We start from the raw sequence: 17868 nt of genomic DNA on the forward strand, positions 1-17868 counted from the left end.
TACAGAGGGATCTGGGTATCCTAGTACATGAATCACAAAAAGTTAGAACACAGAAACAGTGAGCGATTAGTAAAGCAAATTGAAAGTTTGTTTATTGCAAGGGCAATGATTTGATTAGATTGGATTTGTTCATTGTCACGTGTCGAAGAAGTTACAGTGAAAAGTATTGTTCAGCATTCAGTCCAGACAGATCATTCCATACATGAAAAAAATCATAGGACAAACATAAATACACAATGTAAATACATAGTCACAGGTATCGGGTGAAGCATATGGAGTGTAGTACTACTCAGTAGAGAAGATGTGTGAGAGATCAGTTCAGTCCATAAGAGGGTCATTCAGGAATCTGGTAACAGCAGGAAGAAACTGTTTTTGAATCTATTGGTGCATATTCTCTTTTGTATCTCTTGCCCGATGGAAGAGGTTGGAAGAGAGAATAACCTGGGTTGGAGGAGTCATTGATTATGCTGCCCGCTTTCCCAAGGCAGCGGGACGTGTCGACAGAGTCAATTGTTGGGAAGCGGTTTTGCGTGATGGACTGGGCTGTGATCACGACGCTGTGTCGTTTCGTATGGTCTTGGTCCGAGTAGTTGCCATACCAAGCTGTGATACAGCCAGATAGGATGCTTTCTACGGTGCATCTGTAAATATTGGTTAGTCAATGTGGATGTGCCGGATTTCCATAGTTTCCTGAAGAAGTTATAGGCACTGTTGTGCTTTCTTGGTCGTAACGGTGATGTGTCTGGACCAGGACAGATTGTTGGTGATGTGCACACCTAGGAATTTGAAGCTGTCAACCATCTCCACCTCAGCACCATTGAGTGTGCAAGATACTTTACTTCCTGAAGTCAATGACCAGCTCTTTAGTTTTGCTGACATTGAGGAAGAGATTATTGTCATTACACCACACCACTAGGTTCTCTATCACCCTCCTGTACTCTGACGCATCAAATGGAATATAAAAATGGGGACGCTTTTCTACAGTTGTACAAAGCATTGGTGAGACCACATCTCGAGCACTTTGCTCAGTTTTGTTCTCCTTAAGAAAGGATAGAATTGCATTAGAAGCCGTTCAGAGAAGGTTCTGTGGTGTTTTTTGTGATTCTTGTTCTCAGGATGGATGTCGTTGTGTTCACAAAGACCACAGAAGCTAAGTTCATTATCAAAGCTAACATTTATTTACACTACTTATTAAAGCTCGACCACTTACCCCTATAGTAAACAATAATCTAGTTATTTACAATCTACACTCAACTAACACTAGTCTCTACACTATATCTATAAAAGTACTCTTATCTCTCCCACTGCTCCTCTGCTCTCCTCTCCAGCCTTCTCCCAGAAGCCTGTGAGTCAGTGCTTTATATAGTTCTGCATCTAGCTCCATCTAGTGGTTAATTATGATATGTCATTAACCTTTTGTATTCTGAATATTCCCATAATGTCACAGGTTCACTGACTGATTCTTGGGGTATGGGGGTTATCTTCTGACAAAAGATTAGACAGGTTGGGCCTGTATCCATTGAAGTTTAGAAGGTTGAAAGGTAAGATTTCATAGAATTTACAGTGCAGAAGGAGGCCATTCGGCCCATCGAGCCTGCACCGGCTCTTGGAAAGAGCACCCTACCCAAGCCCACACCTCCACCCTATCCCCATAACTCAGTAACCCGACCCAACACTAAGGGCAATTTTGGACACTAAGGACAATTTAGCACGGCCAATCCACCTCGCCTGCACATCTTTGGACTGTGGGAGGAAACTGGAGCACCCGGAGGAAACCCACGCAGACACAGGGAGAACGTGCAGACTCCGCACAGACAGTGACCCAAGCGGAGAATCGAACTTGGGACCCTGGAGCTGTGAAACAATTGTGCTAACCACTATGCTACCGTGCTGCCCAAATAAGAAAGGTGATCTTATTGAAACATACAAGATCTTGAGGGGACTTGGCAGGGTGGATACTGAGAGGATGTTTCCTCTTATTGGACAGTCTGCAACTAGGGGCACAGTTTAAAAGTAAGGGGTCCCCTAATTAAGGCAGAGATGAGAAGAATTTGCTTCTCTCAGAGGGTCAATAGTCTGTGGAATTCTGTTCCCCAGAGAGCAGTGCAGGCAGGTCACTAATGTTTTTAAGGCTGAGTGAGAGAGTTTTATTGATTGACAAGGGAGTCCCAGGTTATAGGGGGCAGACAAGAAAATAGAGTTGAGGCCACAATTAGATCAGCCACAATTTTGTCAAATGGCGGAGCAGGCTCGAGGGGTCGAATGGTCTACCCCTGTCCCTAACCTTTGTGTTCCTGTGACTGTGAGCCACCTTTGATCCACAGATCAAACTATCTGTATCAGTCATGAAAATATCAAATGATCTAGCATCCACAGCCTTTGGGGAAAAATAATTCCAGATTTTTTTCCTGCCTCCTCATGCAAAGTGTTTCCTGATTTCCAAATGGCCCAACTCCTAATTTTATAATTGTGCCCACACTGGCAGAAATAGTTCCTCTCTTTCCACAGATTTAAATCCTGTTGAGGAATGTGATCACCCCTCGACCTTCTAAATACAAGGCAAGTTGATGCAAGCTGTCCTGGGCGTATACCCTGAGGTTCAGTCCCCAAATCTGAACACAGTACTCCCTATGGGTTCAGGACATACAACTGAAGCGTAGGCTTCTCCCTTTTTGTATCAAGTCCCGCTGAGATAAAGGCCAACATTTCATGAGTTTTGTTTTATTCCATTTTGAGCAGTGCATCAGCTTTTAGCAATTTGTGCACACACAAATCAATTTGCTGGATCCTTGTCAAGAAAACAGCCCAGGTGAAGCAGCTACTTGTACTTCTTCCAATTTAGTAATCTGTATTCACTGCTCTCAATGCGGTCTCCTCTACATTGGGAAGACCAGGCGCAGACTGGGTGACGGAACACCTCCTTTCAGTCTTCAAATATGACCCCGAGCTGCCTGTCATCTTAATTCACCACCTTTCTCTAATGCTCACATTTCTGTCCTTGGCCTGCTGCAATGTGCCAGTGAATTCCAACAGAAGCTTGAGGAAAAGAACCTTGTCTTCCGATTAGGCCCTTTTCAGCCTTCTGGATTGAACATTGAGTTCAGCAAGTTCAGACCATGAACTCTGACCTCCATTTTTTTTAACCAATGTCAGTCGGTAACTTGTTTTCGTGCTCTGGCTTTCAGACAGGGCTGTTCATTATTCTGCCACTAACTCTCACTCTGGGCAAATGCTTTGTTCCTTTACTACAACCACTTCCTTTGCCGAATCCTGTTCTATGACATCCGTGGCATTTAATCTCTCCTGCCCTCTACCCTATCCCAGACCTTCCCTTTTATTCTTCTTCCCCCCTTCCCATTTTCAACAGCATAAATCCTTCACATTTCTACATCCTTTCAGTTCTAAAGAAGAACGATACTCGACTCTTAACTCTGTGAACTCTTTCCCTCACCACAGATGCTGCCAGAATGTTGAATATTTATAGCAATTTCTGTTTGTCTCCCCACATTGAATTTAATCTCTGCTTGTTTCGTTCACTCACTTAACCTATCTAAATTATTTTATAACTTCCCACTCCCATTGATATAATTGGATTGTGTAGTCTAATACTTGGAAATATATCTCCCATCCATTCATTGTCGCTGGGTTAAAATCCTGTAACTCCCTTCCAAACTGCACTGTGGGTGTACCCCCAGTTTATGGCCTACAGTTTATGTTCAAGAAAGCAGCCCGCCAACACCTTCTTAAGGGAAATTAGGGATGGGCAATCAGGGCCGGCTCAAGGTACCGGCAACTCGGGCAGTCGCCCGGGGCGCCATGTGCTAGGGGGGCGCCATCAAGGAGTGCGGGTCCCGCGCATGCGCAGTTGGGCCGGTGCCAACCAGCGCATGCGCGGTGGCCGCCCTCCCTCAGGCCGCCCCGCACAAACATGGCGGATGGATCCAGGCTCGCCGGTGGTCACTCAGCCCCCCCCCTCGGCCCCCCCCCCCCCCCCGGCCCCCTCCGCCCCCCCCCTCCGCCCCCCCGGCCCCGCCCCCCCCGGCACCGCCCCCCACCCCGCCGCGCCCCCCCCCCCGAAGGGCGCCGAAGTTCAGCTTGCCTGGGGCGCCAGCAACCCTAGGGCCGGCGCTGTGGGCAATACAAGTGCTGGACTTGCTAGTAATGCCCACGTCCAGTGGAAAAAAAGCATTGATAATATGGTGACAAGCTGAGCTCCCAGTACAGATACGTATGGAACAGGATTTGTCATTCCCTGTCAATCAGAATATATAAGAACATAAGAACTAGGAGCAGTAGGCAATAAGCCCCTCGAGCCTGCTCCACCATTCAATATGATCATGGCTGATCTCATCCTGGCCTCATCTCCATCTTCCTGCCCATTCCCCATAATCCTTTGCCCCTCTACTAATTAAAAACATATCTATCTCCTCCTTAAATTTGTTGAGTGTTCCAGCATCCACTGCTCTCTGAAGTAGAGAATTCCACAGATTCACGACCCTTTGAGTGATTTAATTTCTCCTTATTTCTGCTTTAAATCTGCCATCCCTTAGCCAAAAACTGGCCTCTCATTCTAGAATGACCAACAAGGGAAAACATCTACTCTACATCTACCCTGTTAATCCCCTTTAGCATCTTATATACCTCAATTAAAACTCCTCTCATTCATCTAAATGCCACAGAATATAGGCCTAAACTGCTCAATCTCTCTTTATGAGACATGTTTTTCATCTCTGGAATCAATTGAGAGAACATTTTCTGAACCGCCTCTAACGCATTTACATCCTTTCTCAAGCAACTGTGCGCAGTACATCCAGATGCGGTCCCAACAATGCCCTATATAGTTGCAATAGCACTTCACTCCTTTTATACTCTATTCCATTAGCAATGAATGTCAAAATTCCGTTTACCTTGCTTATTACCTGCTGCACCTGCACACTAACTTTCTGCAATGCATGCACAAGGGGCACCCAGATCCCTCTGCACCAAAGCATTTTGAGGCTTCTCTCCATTTAGATATTAAGCTGCCTTTTTATTCCTCTGACCCAAATGGATAACCTCACACTTAGCCATGTTAAATTCCATCTGCCAAATTTTGACCCACAATTTTGACCTAACCTACCTATATCCATTTGTAAATTTATTTTTTCTTCATTGCAACTTGTTTTCCCACCTATTTTAGGGCTGTCTGCAAATTTGGTTATAGCCCATGCTATCCCTGCATCCAAGTCATTAATGTAGATGGTAAATAGTTGGGGCCTGAGGATCGAACCCTGTGGCACACCACTAGTTACATGTTGCCAAACAGAAAAATACCTATTTTTCCCCACTCTCTGCTTTCTGTTTATTAGCCAATCCTCTATCCAAGCTAATATATTATCCCCAACCCTGTGTGTTCTTACCGTGTATAATAACTTTTTGTGTGGCACCTTATTAAATGCCTTCTGGAAGTCCAGATAAGCTATATCTGCAGGACTCCCATTTGCCACTTTTCTTCTCACAGCTTCGAAGAACTCCAGGCAATTTACAGACAGAGCGTATTGCCTTGAGTTATGTGGCCAGTCTTTACATATGCACAAATGTTCCCCTGATCCCTAAGCCTGGCCTCACTCACAACTTCCATGTGGTCATCTCACATTTATCCTCCTACATTGGCCACTCGTGCCAAATCCTTCTGGTGTTATCATTGCAGGCTCCCAGGAACAAGACCCTTATCCGCTGAAGACTTGAAAGAGGAACATGAATCATTTTGTTCCTCACCCAGGAGGAAGAGAAGGAAGAGAAGAGACGAGGCAGGCACCGGGGTGGCACATCTGGGCAGCTGGATGGAAATAAATAGCTCGTTGATTGCTTTAGAGGCACTTAATTCAGCAAGCCGCCTTTAAAAGAGGTAAAATGGGGCCTGACGGTAGCACGAAAGAGAAAATGCTGGAAAATCTCAGCAGGTCTGGCAGCATCTGTCGGGAGAGAAAAGAGCTAATGTTTTGAGTCCGATGACTCTTTGTCAAAGCTAACAGACAGAGAAAGTGGGGAATATTTATACTGTGGAGTGAAAATGAAAGATGAGTCATAGCCACAGAAACCCAGGGAAACCGGGTGCTAATGGCCACAGAAACCAGGGGGAAAGAGTGTTAATGGCAGTCCCCAGAGAGAACAAACGATGTGATAGACCAAACAGCAGAGAAACTAACACCAGAGGATGAACTGTAGATGTGGGGGGAGGGGAAGGGGGAAGCAAAGAGGAGAAAGGGTAAGGAAAGGGCAGGACGTTAGCATAGTGGTTAGCACAATTGCTTCACAGCTCCAGGGTCCCAGGTTCAATTCCAGCTTGGATCACTGTCTGTGCGGAGTCTGCACATCCTCCCCGTGTGTGCGTGGGTTTCCTCCGGGTGCTCCGGTTTCCTCCTACTGTCCAAATATGTGCAGGTTAGGTGGATTGGCCATGATAAATTGCCCTTAGTGTCCAAAATTGCCCTTAGTGTTGGGTGGGGTTACTGGGTTATGGGGATAGGGTGGAGGTGTTGACCTTGGGTAGGGTGCTCTTTCCAAGAGCCAGTGCCGACTCGATGGGCCGAATGGCCTCCTTCTGCACTGTACATTCTATGATAATTCTATGAAAGGTGGATAAGATGGGGGGTGGGGTTAAATATATATTAAGAAAGACAAGAAAGAAAGAGATGGTAAAAGATAGTTACATTGAAATGGGATGAAAACAAATGGGTCGAGGTGGGGGAGAGCTAATCATCTGAAGTTGTTGAATTTGATGTTGAAACCGAAAGGCTATAGTGTGCCTAACCGGAAGATGAGATGTTGTTCCTCCAGTTTGCGTTGAGCTTCACTGGAACATTGCAGCAGGCCAAGGACAGATATATTGGCATGGGAGCAGGGTCTTTTGTTAAAATGGCAAGCAACGGGAAGGTCAGGGTCCTGAATGCGCACAGACCGAAGCAAAGCGATCACCCAGTCTGCGTTTGGTCTCTCCGAAATAGAGGAAACCACATTGGGAGTAGCGAATGCAGTAGACCAAATTGGAAGAGATGCAAGTAAACGCTGCTTAACCGGGAATGGTTGTTTTGGGCCTGGGATGTTAAGCATGGAAGAGGTAAAGGGACAGGTGTCACACCTTCTGCGATTGCATGGGAAGGTGCCATGGGTGATGGGAGAGGTACTGGGTTTGGTGGAGGAGTGGACTAGATTGTCTCGGAGTGAACGGTCTCTGCGGAATGCTGACAGAGGGAGTGAAGGGAAGATATGTTTGGTGGTGGCATGATGCTGGAGTTGGTGAAAATGGCGAGGATTATGCTTTGCATACGGAGGCTGGTGGGATGAAATGTGGGAACGAGGGTGACTCTATCCTTACTCTGGGATCGAGGGGAGGGGGCGAGGGTAGTGGCACGGGAGATGGACCGCACACTGTTGAGGGCCCTGTCAACAACTGTAGGTGGGAAATCACGGATGAGGAAGAAGGAACACATTTTCGAAGCACCATTTTGGAAAGTGGCATCGTCGGAACAAATGCGACAGAGGCAAAGGAGTTGAGAGAAAGGGATGGAGTCCTTACAGGGAGTAGGGTGCGAAGAGCTGAGTCCAGAAAGCTGAGGGAGTCAGTGGGCTTGTAGTGGATATTAGTAGATAGCCTATTGCCAGAAATGGAGATAGAAAGATCAAGGAAGGGAAGGGAAGCGTCTGAGATGGACCAGATGAAAGTGATGGAGGGGTGGAAACTGGAAGTGAAGTTCATGAATTTTTCCAGGTCCGGACGAGAGCATGACGCGGCACCAAAATAGTCATCAATGTATCTGTAAAGGAGTTGTGGGAGGGGACCCCGGTAGGCCTGGATCAAGGAATGTTCCAAATACCCCATAAAAAGGCAAGCATAACTAGGACCCATGCGGGTACGCCTTGATTTGGAGAAAGTGGGATGAGTTAAAGGAAAAGTTGGTGAGAGATAGAACGAGTTCAGCCAGGCGGAGGAGAACGTGCCTATCCTGACGGCAGCACAGTGGTTAGCACTGTTGCTTCTCAGTGCCAGGATCCGAGGTTCGATTCCCGGCTTGGGTCACTGTCTGTGCGGAGTCTGCATGTTCTCCTCGTGTCTGCGTGGGTTTCCTTCGGGTGCTCCGGTTTATTCTCACAAGTCCCGAAAGACGTGCTGTTAGGTGAATTGGATATTCTGAATTCTCCCTCTGTGTATCCAAACAGACGCTGTCGTGTGGTGATTAGGGGCTTTTCACAGTAACTTCATTGCAGTGTTAATGTGAGCCTACTTGTGACAATAATAAATATTAATTAATTCATTAAGAACAGTGGAAAATTGAGAGGACTGTAAACTCAAATTCTGCTCCAGCAGGTGAAGCTTTACACCAAGAATGTAACTTTGCAAGACTTGTAGTTAGTGTGTCTAATCTAAACCCCAAATACATCGCTCATTTGAAATTGGGCATTTGCAGTGGAGAGAAAGTACAGTAATTTATCGAAGCATCATAAGTGACCATACTTACAATGTTAGAGATTCATTGTTCATTCCTTGAAATGCATTTTCGGGTATGGTTTGAAGGCGTAAATTGTCACATATTTCCCTGAAAATAAATATGCACATTTTATCAACAATAATTTTAAATCACATTGATGTAAATAATAATATATTAACTGTGGATGCAAATATTTATTTTACCGCCAGTATGGTAATTCCACACCAGTTAGAAATTAAGATACATAAATCATCATTTGAAAGGACACAGCTTCTGTAAAACTCTCTGGTCCAGATTTAAACTTTTCTCCTCCATCTTTTCCTTTCCTATCCTAAAGGTGATGAATTTGGTCAGGGTATAATTTCATCAATGCCTGTAGTCCTCAGACGTGGAGCATTTGGAATGTATGTGCCGTTTTACAGGTGGACAATGCAAGTTCTGATATAATGAAGAGACTTAACAGGCTTCTTGGAGATATTTCTTAGGTTGTCCGCCTTACGTGAGAGATGTTATAAATTTCTGATAATTTCTGATACATGGACATAGTCAGTGGTACGAAAGAGGTTAATGTAACAAATGGCCTGTCTTATTCATTTTGATGTTTTTAAAAATAGATTTAGAGTACCCAATTCTTTTTTTTTCCAATTTAATGTGGCCAATCCACCTACCCTGCACATCTTTGGGTTGTGGGGGAGAGACCCACACAGACACGGGGAGAATGTGCAAACTCCACACGGACAGTGACCCGGGGCCGGGATCGAACCCGGGTCCTCAATGCCGTGAGGCAGCAGTGCTAACCACTGCGCTACCGTGCTGCACCATTTATGTTTTTCAATTCAATATCCGTTCAAGTACATGTGAGTACAAAGCCTAGTGATGAAAACTCATAACCCTTCTGGGACAGTTCTTTTTTCATCTGCCTAGGAAGATGAATAACCGGAGGAAACACATCTGTTAAATTTCCCCTTGTTTCCTTTTGCAAGTTTATGAACTTTTCTTCCTCTTAACCTTTAATTTCCAATCTGGTACGAGGGAAGTAATTCTCAGATTATCTTGTAAAGGCATCTATTAGCTTTTGCCTATACTCATCTCGATCTTCAAACATACGTGTTGTTTCATATTTAAGTTAAACCCTTTTTTAAAACCTGTTATCACCACATTAATTCCTTTGGTGCTTAAATAGGTTTCCTTTACTGCATGTTTTACCTAATAGAATATTTTTCCAACAATTATATCTTTGAGTATGTTCCATTTACTCCTTCTAAATACTCAATCTAACAGCATTTGCCTCCACGTTTCCTCAAAATCTACTTCCCTTAAGCCATGTGTGTTGATTGTACTCCTTTCCTTTGCTGTTGCAAATTTTATTTTGATGTCTGTATGTGGCTAGTAGTTAGCTGGTGCCTGAATTTGACACTATGCACCATTCCCTGATTATAACAAAATAACAACACTTTGTTTCATCCCTTTGTAACTTCCATGGCCACTTGTGTCATATCATAACTCAAAAATGCCCAGGAATGGCGATGTACCTTTTTCTCAAACTTTTATTGGGTTGCATCGAAGGTTCGCTCACAGTTCATGAAGGCAATTTACTTTTCACAATTTCACGAGTAATGCCCAGCAAATCAAAACCACCCCATTATAATACAATGCTCTTTCCTTGATAACTAGAGCCTAGCAATATAAGATAGTTATAAGATATTCAATAAATGTTGAAATGAAAAGTAAAGAAACTGATGGGGTTTAGCTGCACTGAGGACTTGTAAGATGCAGATTAACCTAGCAGCAGAGTGAAACAGATACTTTATTAAGCAAAGTGGAGACTAACAGTCTAGGGACCTACATCATAGCCATACCTAGTTGCAAAGCAGAGATGTCTCAGAGAATCAAGCTGTTGTGCTGAAAAGAAAGCAGAAGTCTGTCTGTGTCAGGCCACGTAGGCTATAACCTAAACTAGGTGAAATGCTCCCTAAAGAAAGCTACAGATGCTGTGTGGTAATTATTTGTTGAATTTGGTTCATTTTGTTAAAACCTATGGGATGTTGTTCTGGGGAAGATGTATTCTTGGAGTTTAGGAAAGTAGATAGATTTAGATTGGGGTGTAATTTAAGCATATTGTCTGGGTAACCATTATTGTAATTAATTGTAAATATTGTTCTTTATTGTTGCCTTTCCGATCGTGCATCTTAAAGTTTGATGAGCGCTTTGCTATTTCACTGATTTACAACAAGACTGACCCCTTCCCTCACCGGGTGTCATCTTTTTTCTCACATTATATTCCAAATCGCAAAACATAAGAACTGGTGTTCCAAGATTTCCTTCTTATATTTGGAATGCCCTCACATTGAACATTAGCAAGGTTCTTAGCATAAGGAACTCAGAAGAAATCTTTTTACCTGAGAGTGGTGAGAATGTGGAACCTGCTACCATAGGGACTGGTTGAAGTGAATAGTATAGATGAATTTAAGGGGAAGTTGGGTAAAACAGTTGAAGGAGAAGTTATTTAGATGAAAAAGGATTGGAGGAGTCTCAAGTGGAGCATAAATGTGATGGGGCAGATTGGAACAAAATGCCTCATTCTGTGCTGTTCATCCTAAATAATCCTATAATTTGAGTTTAAAGTGCCTAATCTATATTCGCTGGCTGATTTAGTGGTCTGTAAGACTCCCCTTAGCTACATTTTTAATTTTCTTCCATTTAACTTGACTTACAAAGTTTCCAAATGTTCAATACCTGAACTAGAAATTTCATTAGTTGATATTTGACATACAAACTCACTCTACAGGCCTTTTATTCTGATGGAATAATTCATAACTGGCTGTCAAATCGAAATCATTCAAACAAGTCCCTTTGGTTCCGATTATGTGTTATAAGAACATTTGTAACTATATTATTTTTCCCTTTTGCAAATCTCTAGATAGTCTACATTATTCCTGTCATTTGTGTGTAGGATTTTGAGGCAATCACTTTCTATATCATGTATCCTACCCATTTATCATTATTCCCATGCTTAATTGCTATAGTTTGATTTCTCCTCAGTTTCTCATACAGTAAATTTTCATGAAAGCATTGCTCCTGGTGTATTTTAAAATTTCTTTCTTTGCTGCTTCTTCAGACAAACCACCAGAAGTGGCTGCAACATCCAGGGCTGGTCTAAAGCCAGCAATTCACAGCAGCCTGTGCCACGAACTCCACCCACTGTAAATATCAGAATAGGTATCTCCATGTCAGGGAGAGGATGTTGGACATGAGGTTGAGGAGACTACACTGGAAGAATCATTGAGCTCAGGAAGCAGGAAGGAAGGGAGGTAGCAGTAAAGAAGCTAGTATTTACTGTCGGAACAGCCATTTCATACCATAGAATTTGGATTTCCCTGGACATGCTCATGAAGGTGGTGTGGCTCTTCAAGCTGGATCAATTACTGAAGTCATTTAGACCTGTTCATAGCTCCATGGAAAAAGAGTCTGATTAGAGGTTGGAAAGAGTCTGCATGGACTCAATGGGCTGGATGGCAATCTTCCGCGACATAATGACTTTAATACTCTTGGAGTCCATTGGCCAAATCTGGACATAGAAAGGTTTCACAGCATTGCAGTTCACTGAGGAACACTCTGCAAATTCAGGGGTGATTGCAATGGAATAACAAAGGTTCCAGGGGGCCCATAGAGTATTGCATGTAAATGCTCAAACTGGCCTATAGAAACATGAGCTTCAATTTGCAGGGAGATTGGATCAAGAGATTCTTGAGGAAGGATATTATTGACTTCTTAGTGCCCAGACCTCTCCTGTGTAGATTGCTGGGCATGTTGAGGTGATGCCATACAAAGACTACATAGCTTCCCTGCACTTTACCTTTGTTGAGAGACATTGAGCTGAATTTTAGTGGGTCAAGTCACACTACTGGAGTTAATAGCTGGAGATTACACCACTCCGACGGATGGCATGAGTCTGAAGTTGCATTTTGGCAGCACAACTAATTAACACGTTTCCAAGGCTCACCCTCCCCCAGAGCTGCTGGTCCAATCAGAGGGCCAACAACTTTGTAATGGCACCGTTAGCAATGACCAGCCCTGAGGCTGCATCACAATAGAGGGGGCATCTCATTGCTGAGGTGCCCTCGAAGTTCTGGTGAGTTGTTTGGAGAAGTTACAAGTATGAAGGCAGGCAGACCCTGGAAATCAGGGGGTGGGATGCCATTGACATTTGTTGGCCCCTCCACTGACCATGGAAAGGAAATAATGCTCCCCACACAGCGATGGTCCTTCACAATGTAGAACAAATGTCCGCCAGGACGCAAAGTGACCCTTAATTTGGCCCTTAATCAGCTCAGTTGGGTGCCTGGTGGGCAGATGAGCTGCTGAGGTTTCCACCGTTGGAAAATTACCATATCGGTCGGGAGATGACGGGTTCACCTCCCAACAACTTAGCTGGAAGAGATTGCCAGGTCTCCTGTCTCCCAGCTTGTCACCATAGTGCTGTGAAAATATAGCCACTGTTCCTGAGTAAGGCCCCAAATCAGCAAAGAATGGGAATTGATGGAAGCTGAAGTAATAGCAGAGTCATTGTGGGGGAAGCTTCTGAGTCCATGTGAACAAGAAATTTAATTAAAATGCAAATGCAGGTGCTTAAAGGAATACATCTTCTATCAGCTTCTGCCATAAGATTCCTCCTCACTGTCGATGGCTTTGTCGGTATTTGCTGATTATGGCCTTGAGTCCCAGTGTCCTCCTCCTTCCCCAGTCAGACCTCTTTGGAAAGCAACGTTTTGCAAAATGAACAATTGTTTTTGAGACGCATATCAACCTATCAGTTGCTTCAAGATCCCTATGGTAGGTTCAAAGTTGATCCCAGCAGCTGCATAGATTTCTAAGTATCTAGATTCGGTTTGTGGTTAGGTCTGGTGGAAGGAGATTCTTCACTATGTTTTTAAATGGTTGCCTGGTTCCCGAGGAGTCACTTTGCTGTTTGCTTTCACTTTGAAATAAGGATGTCATAAAACATTCCCTTGGAAGTAATGCATTTTGTCAGTTGTGTGAACTATCGGATATGGCCTGCAAGATTTAACGTTGAATATCGATGACCAGATGCACATTGATGGACTGCTATTGCTTTGGTTTAATGTAGGCCATGAAAAATAAATAATGGATATTACCACAACCACCCCCATCATCACACCCCCCCCCCCCCAACCACACACGCACACACACACTACATACAACCACACACAAACGCTTGTGAATCTAACACATGATAAGTTAGTCAGACCCTGACTACCTATTGAATGCGGGTATTGCTGATCTCTCATTTCCCTGAGGAAGTGGCATGTGGCACTTTTCTTTAAACGTTGCAGTCTGTTATAACTGAGTGGCTTCAGCGGACACTTCAACTGACAGTTGGTGTAGGCCTGGAGGCTCCTATTAGCCAGACTGAGTGCAGGCACCTTCAATTTCCTTCATTGAAGGACAATTGTCAACTAGTTTGAATTGTCTGGCAATCTTAGCTTCACAATCACTTTCACTGATACCAGCTTTTGGTTCCAGGACCTGAATTTACAGAGCAGGTGCACGGCACCCCCGACGTACCATGAAATAGAGCGTGATGACATGTCACATTGCGATATTTTGGTGGGTGGGATTGCTCTGGAAACCACATAGTTCATATTCTCTGGAGGTAGGGAGACTTCTGTCCTTCAAAGAGGCATCTACAGACTGGCCATAGCATCAATAAGGCGACACCTCAGCAATAGAAAAGCTTAGAAATGGGGATTGTTGTGTCAGGTGGCAGTTCTTCATCAGACAAGGTGGCGAGGGGAAGAAGGGAAAGAAAGTCAGCTGCCCAGAAACATCTTCAGGGTGTCTGCCCACAAGGCCAAGCAACACACCCTGAAGTGGTTGAAGGCCAGCAAGGGAGAAAGGGCAGGTGGGGGGAACCATTACTCTGCTGGATGAGTGTACAGAGTTAAATCCAGCTATCTCAACATCACCAAGGTGCAGTGCAGAAGAAGGATACATCTCTCAAGAGAGACAATGACTTCCATCTTTGAGAAGATTGGGCCTGAGATTGCATCCAGCTGTGTAGGTGGTCACCCAATGCCCACGGTGCTGAAAGTGACAGTCACCCTCAATGTTTATGCTTCAGGTTCCTTCCAGGGTCCTGTAATGATCTCTGCCATGTGTCACAATCCACAGCACACAGCTGCATAAAGCTTGCACAGACATACTCTTCAGGAGTGTAAACTATTTTCAGACATGTCAGGACAGATGAGGATAGCCAGGAAGAGCAGGCAAGAGGATTTGCTGCTATTGCAGGCTTCTCAAACATTCAGGGTGCAATTATTACACCCACGTGGCAATCAAGTTTCTGCTGGAGAGCTGGGGGCCTTTGTAAAAGCTTCTGCTTTCTCAATGTCCAGTTGGTGTGAGATCGCCAGCAGCAGATCCTCCAGGTTTGTGCAAGGTATCTTGGGAGTTGACATGACTCTTATATTTTCAGGCCTCCCAGGTTCTGAGGCTTGTCATCCCCCCTACATGATTGGATGGCTACCTGGTGGGGTTAAAGGATATTCTCTGACATGATGGCTGATGAAACCGATAAGACATCTATCTACCAACCCTCCGTAGAAGAAAGGTACAACAGAAGCCATGCCTCTGTGAGGACCATAATCAAGAGGACGATAAGCATTCTCAAAATGAGTTTTCTTTGCCTGGACCGGTCTGGAGGACCTCTTCAATGTGCTGCAGGTAACATGTTGTTCATTGTTGTGTGCTATGCCCTGCACAATCTGTCTTTCTCGCGGGGAGATCAGATGAAGGAGAAAGACTGTGATGTGTGTGGATGATTCTTACACACACTCTGAGGAAGAAACTGCACAGCCACAGGCTCATATCAAGGGCCCAGTAAGGCAACAGCCGTTAGGAGCCCGGGAAGCTCTTATTCAAAGCAGCTTCCAGTCCGCTTCCAAAGTCAACCTTCCACGTATTGAAAATCGCATTATGTTATCCATCGAAGCTCATGAAACACTCCTTACACCCACTTTCTCCTGTGCCCCATCCTGAGAAACGCTATCATGCTCAATAGCCTTTTGGTTTTAATGTTAATCTTTAATCTTAATGGTACTCATATGACAAGAAGAATAAGTGATAAGAAATTGGATTTTAATAAAATAATATGGAACGGCGACACGGTGGCACAGTGGTTAGCACTGCTGTCTCACAACGCCAGGGACCCGGTTCAATTCCGTCCTCGGGTGACTGTGTGGAGTTTGTACGTTCTCCCTGAATCTGCATGGACTTCCCATGGGTACTCCGGTATCCTTCCACAGTCCAAAGATGTGCAGGTTAGGCGGATTGGCCATGCCAAATTGCCCCTTAGTGTCCAGGGATGTGCACGTTGGTTGTGGCGGCAGGAATGGGGTGGGGGAGTGGGCCAATGCACTCTTTCAGAGGGCTGGTGTGGACTCAAAGGGCCGAATGGCCTCCTTCTGCATTGTAGGGATTCTATGGAACAACAAAGCACACGTCAAACAGATAAAGGTTCCACCTGTGATTGGCTGTCTGTGTTTAGTGCTTCATCTTGGTGCTCCCCTTTCACTGGCAGCTGCATTTCAGGCAGGCTGCTGACTCGGGTGCCCCGTTGACCTGGATGACCTTGGCAGGTGTCCTCTGGTTGCTGGAGGCTGAGAGCCCCGACTGGGCGGGAGAGTCATGCACAGTGGTGGGACACTCCACTTTTGTCGAGGATGGAGGAGCTTCTGTCATCTTCAGGAGCGCCCTGAGAGGAGCCCACAGGTGAAGATAGCTGCTGCTCATCCGCCAACATGAGGATGTCTTGGACGAAGATAGACGAGAAGCAAAGTCACCAGGTGCCTTATCCACCTCTCACACTAATGCCTTACTGAGGTCACTGCCAGTATGTGGGTCTGCAGGTCTGACCGTAACCCCAGAAACCCTAGATTGAGCTTCTGAAGCTGGCTCATAAGAGTCATCAATGTCTTGATGGGGATGCTGTGTGTTCAGAGCTGAGGGTGACTCTAATATTCATGCTCCACATGGATTCCTCCATTGTATGAACCATGGCCTGCAATCTGTGGAGATCTCCATGTGTACATATCACTGGGAATCCATCATTTTCTGCCTAATGGACAACTTCGGAAGCTCATTATCTGCCAGCTTGGCATTTTCCTGGTCTCCAATACTCTTCCCACTGTCAGAGGCCTGGGAATTCTCTGTTGCCGACAGCTCCTCGGAAATGTGACATGATTTCCCTAGTATGCGCACCCATCTGTACAGCATACTCAACCCCACCGAGATATCAGTATCTGATAAGGCGTGGGGTGCGGAGCACCATCTGGGGGTCCCTCCTTCTCCAAGGTTAATGGCGGATCATCGAATCCTGGTCTGGATGATGATCCAGCTGATGGATGAAAAGCAGCAGTAAGTATATATGAGTATTGAAGAAGCGGAGCAAGTAACAAATGGGCATTGTGCAATTCAAATATATACTGATACAAGAACGTAGAAAAGTGGACATAACCTTGCACTCCTTGACCCATTGCCCTCCATTGCTCAGCTCCCCCTCCCCCATTGAAGGTGTGGCCCTTTCACTCTTATCCTCCTCCAAAATCCCCACCTCTCCTCGCGCAGTAGATCTCATCCTATGCTCACAGGCCAACTCTAAAATCTCCCCTATCAGCATCAGCACAGCCAGATTCGGGACACCACCACCAGTATGGCTTTGTGCGATCACGTTATGATCCCTCTTCTCCTGTGAGGACAGAGCAGATTCATGAGTCCTGTAGCCATCGAAGTTGGCCACTTCCCGACCCAAAATGGCGATTTACAAAGCACGCAGGGAAAATTGGACACTTTAAGAAAGACAAGCAGGTTGCAGAATCTTCCTGTGTATTCTGCCTGCAAAGAAAGCAGACAGCACCAAAACCAGCAGTTTGCATATTACTGAAGTGATCCCCGGGAACAATGGATACAACGATTAGCTACATTTGGGACATTCTATAGCAGGTCAGACTTCCCGGCGCCAACAGGAGTCTGAAACAAAGGAGACAAACAAGCCAGGAAGAACCGCCCCGCGATCGAGGGACAGCCTCAGTATGGGGGGGGGATTCATACCAATCGATTGGTATGAGATCAAATCGATTGACAGTAAGCTCGGGGTCCGCCCAAAAGGGCGCGAAGCCCCTGGGACCTATAAAGGTCAGGTCCCAAGTCGCTCTCTTAGCCGGCCCTCCCAGCAGAACACCTTTGCAGCAGCTCTCTAAGAACTTGACCGTGAGAAGGAGAGGCCTGGCCAACAGCTACACCGACAAGTAAGTGTCCAACCAACGCTCGCTATGAGAATAGACACTCCTGACCCCTTAGCCCGTATTGACTGGGAAGCCTG

The 17868-nt window shown here is 45.2% G+C and overlaps 1 protein-coding gene across 1 annotated transcript in view; it reads right to left on the reverse strand.

The window, feature by feature from the left end:
- The window catches only part of LOC119964708 (lutropin-choriogonadotropic hormone receptor-like), a 213856-nt gene that overhangs the window by 69242 nt on the left and 126746 nt on the right, over positions 1-17868 (reverse strand). Inside the window, exon 6 of the mRNA XM_038794622.1 lies at positions 8499-8576. Coding sequence (XP_038650550.1) covers positions 8499-8576 — 78 coding nt within the window. The remainder of the gene's footprint in view (positions 1-8498; positions 8577-17868) is intronic.

Source organism: Scyliorhinus canicula, chromosome 1 (assembly GCF_902713615.1).
Source record: "Scyliorhinus canicula chromosome 1, sScyCan1.1, whole genome shotgun sequence".
Lineage (NCBI taxonomy): Eukaryota > Metazoa > Chordata > Chondrichthyes > Carcharhiniformes > Scyliorhinidae > Scyliorhinus > Scyliorhinus canicula.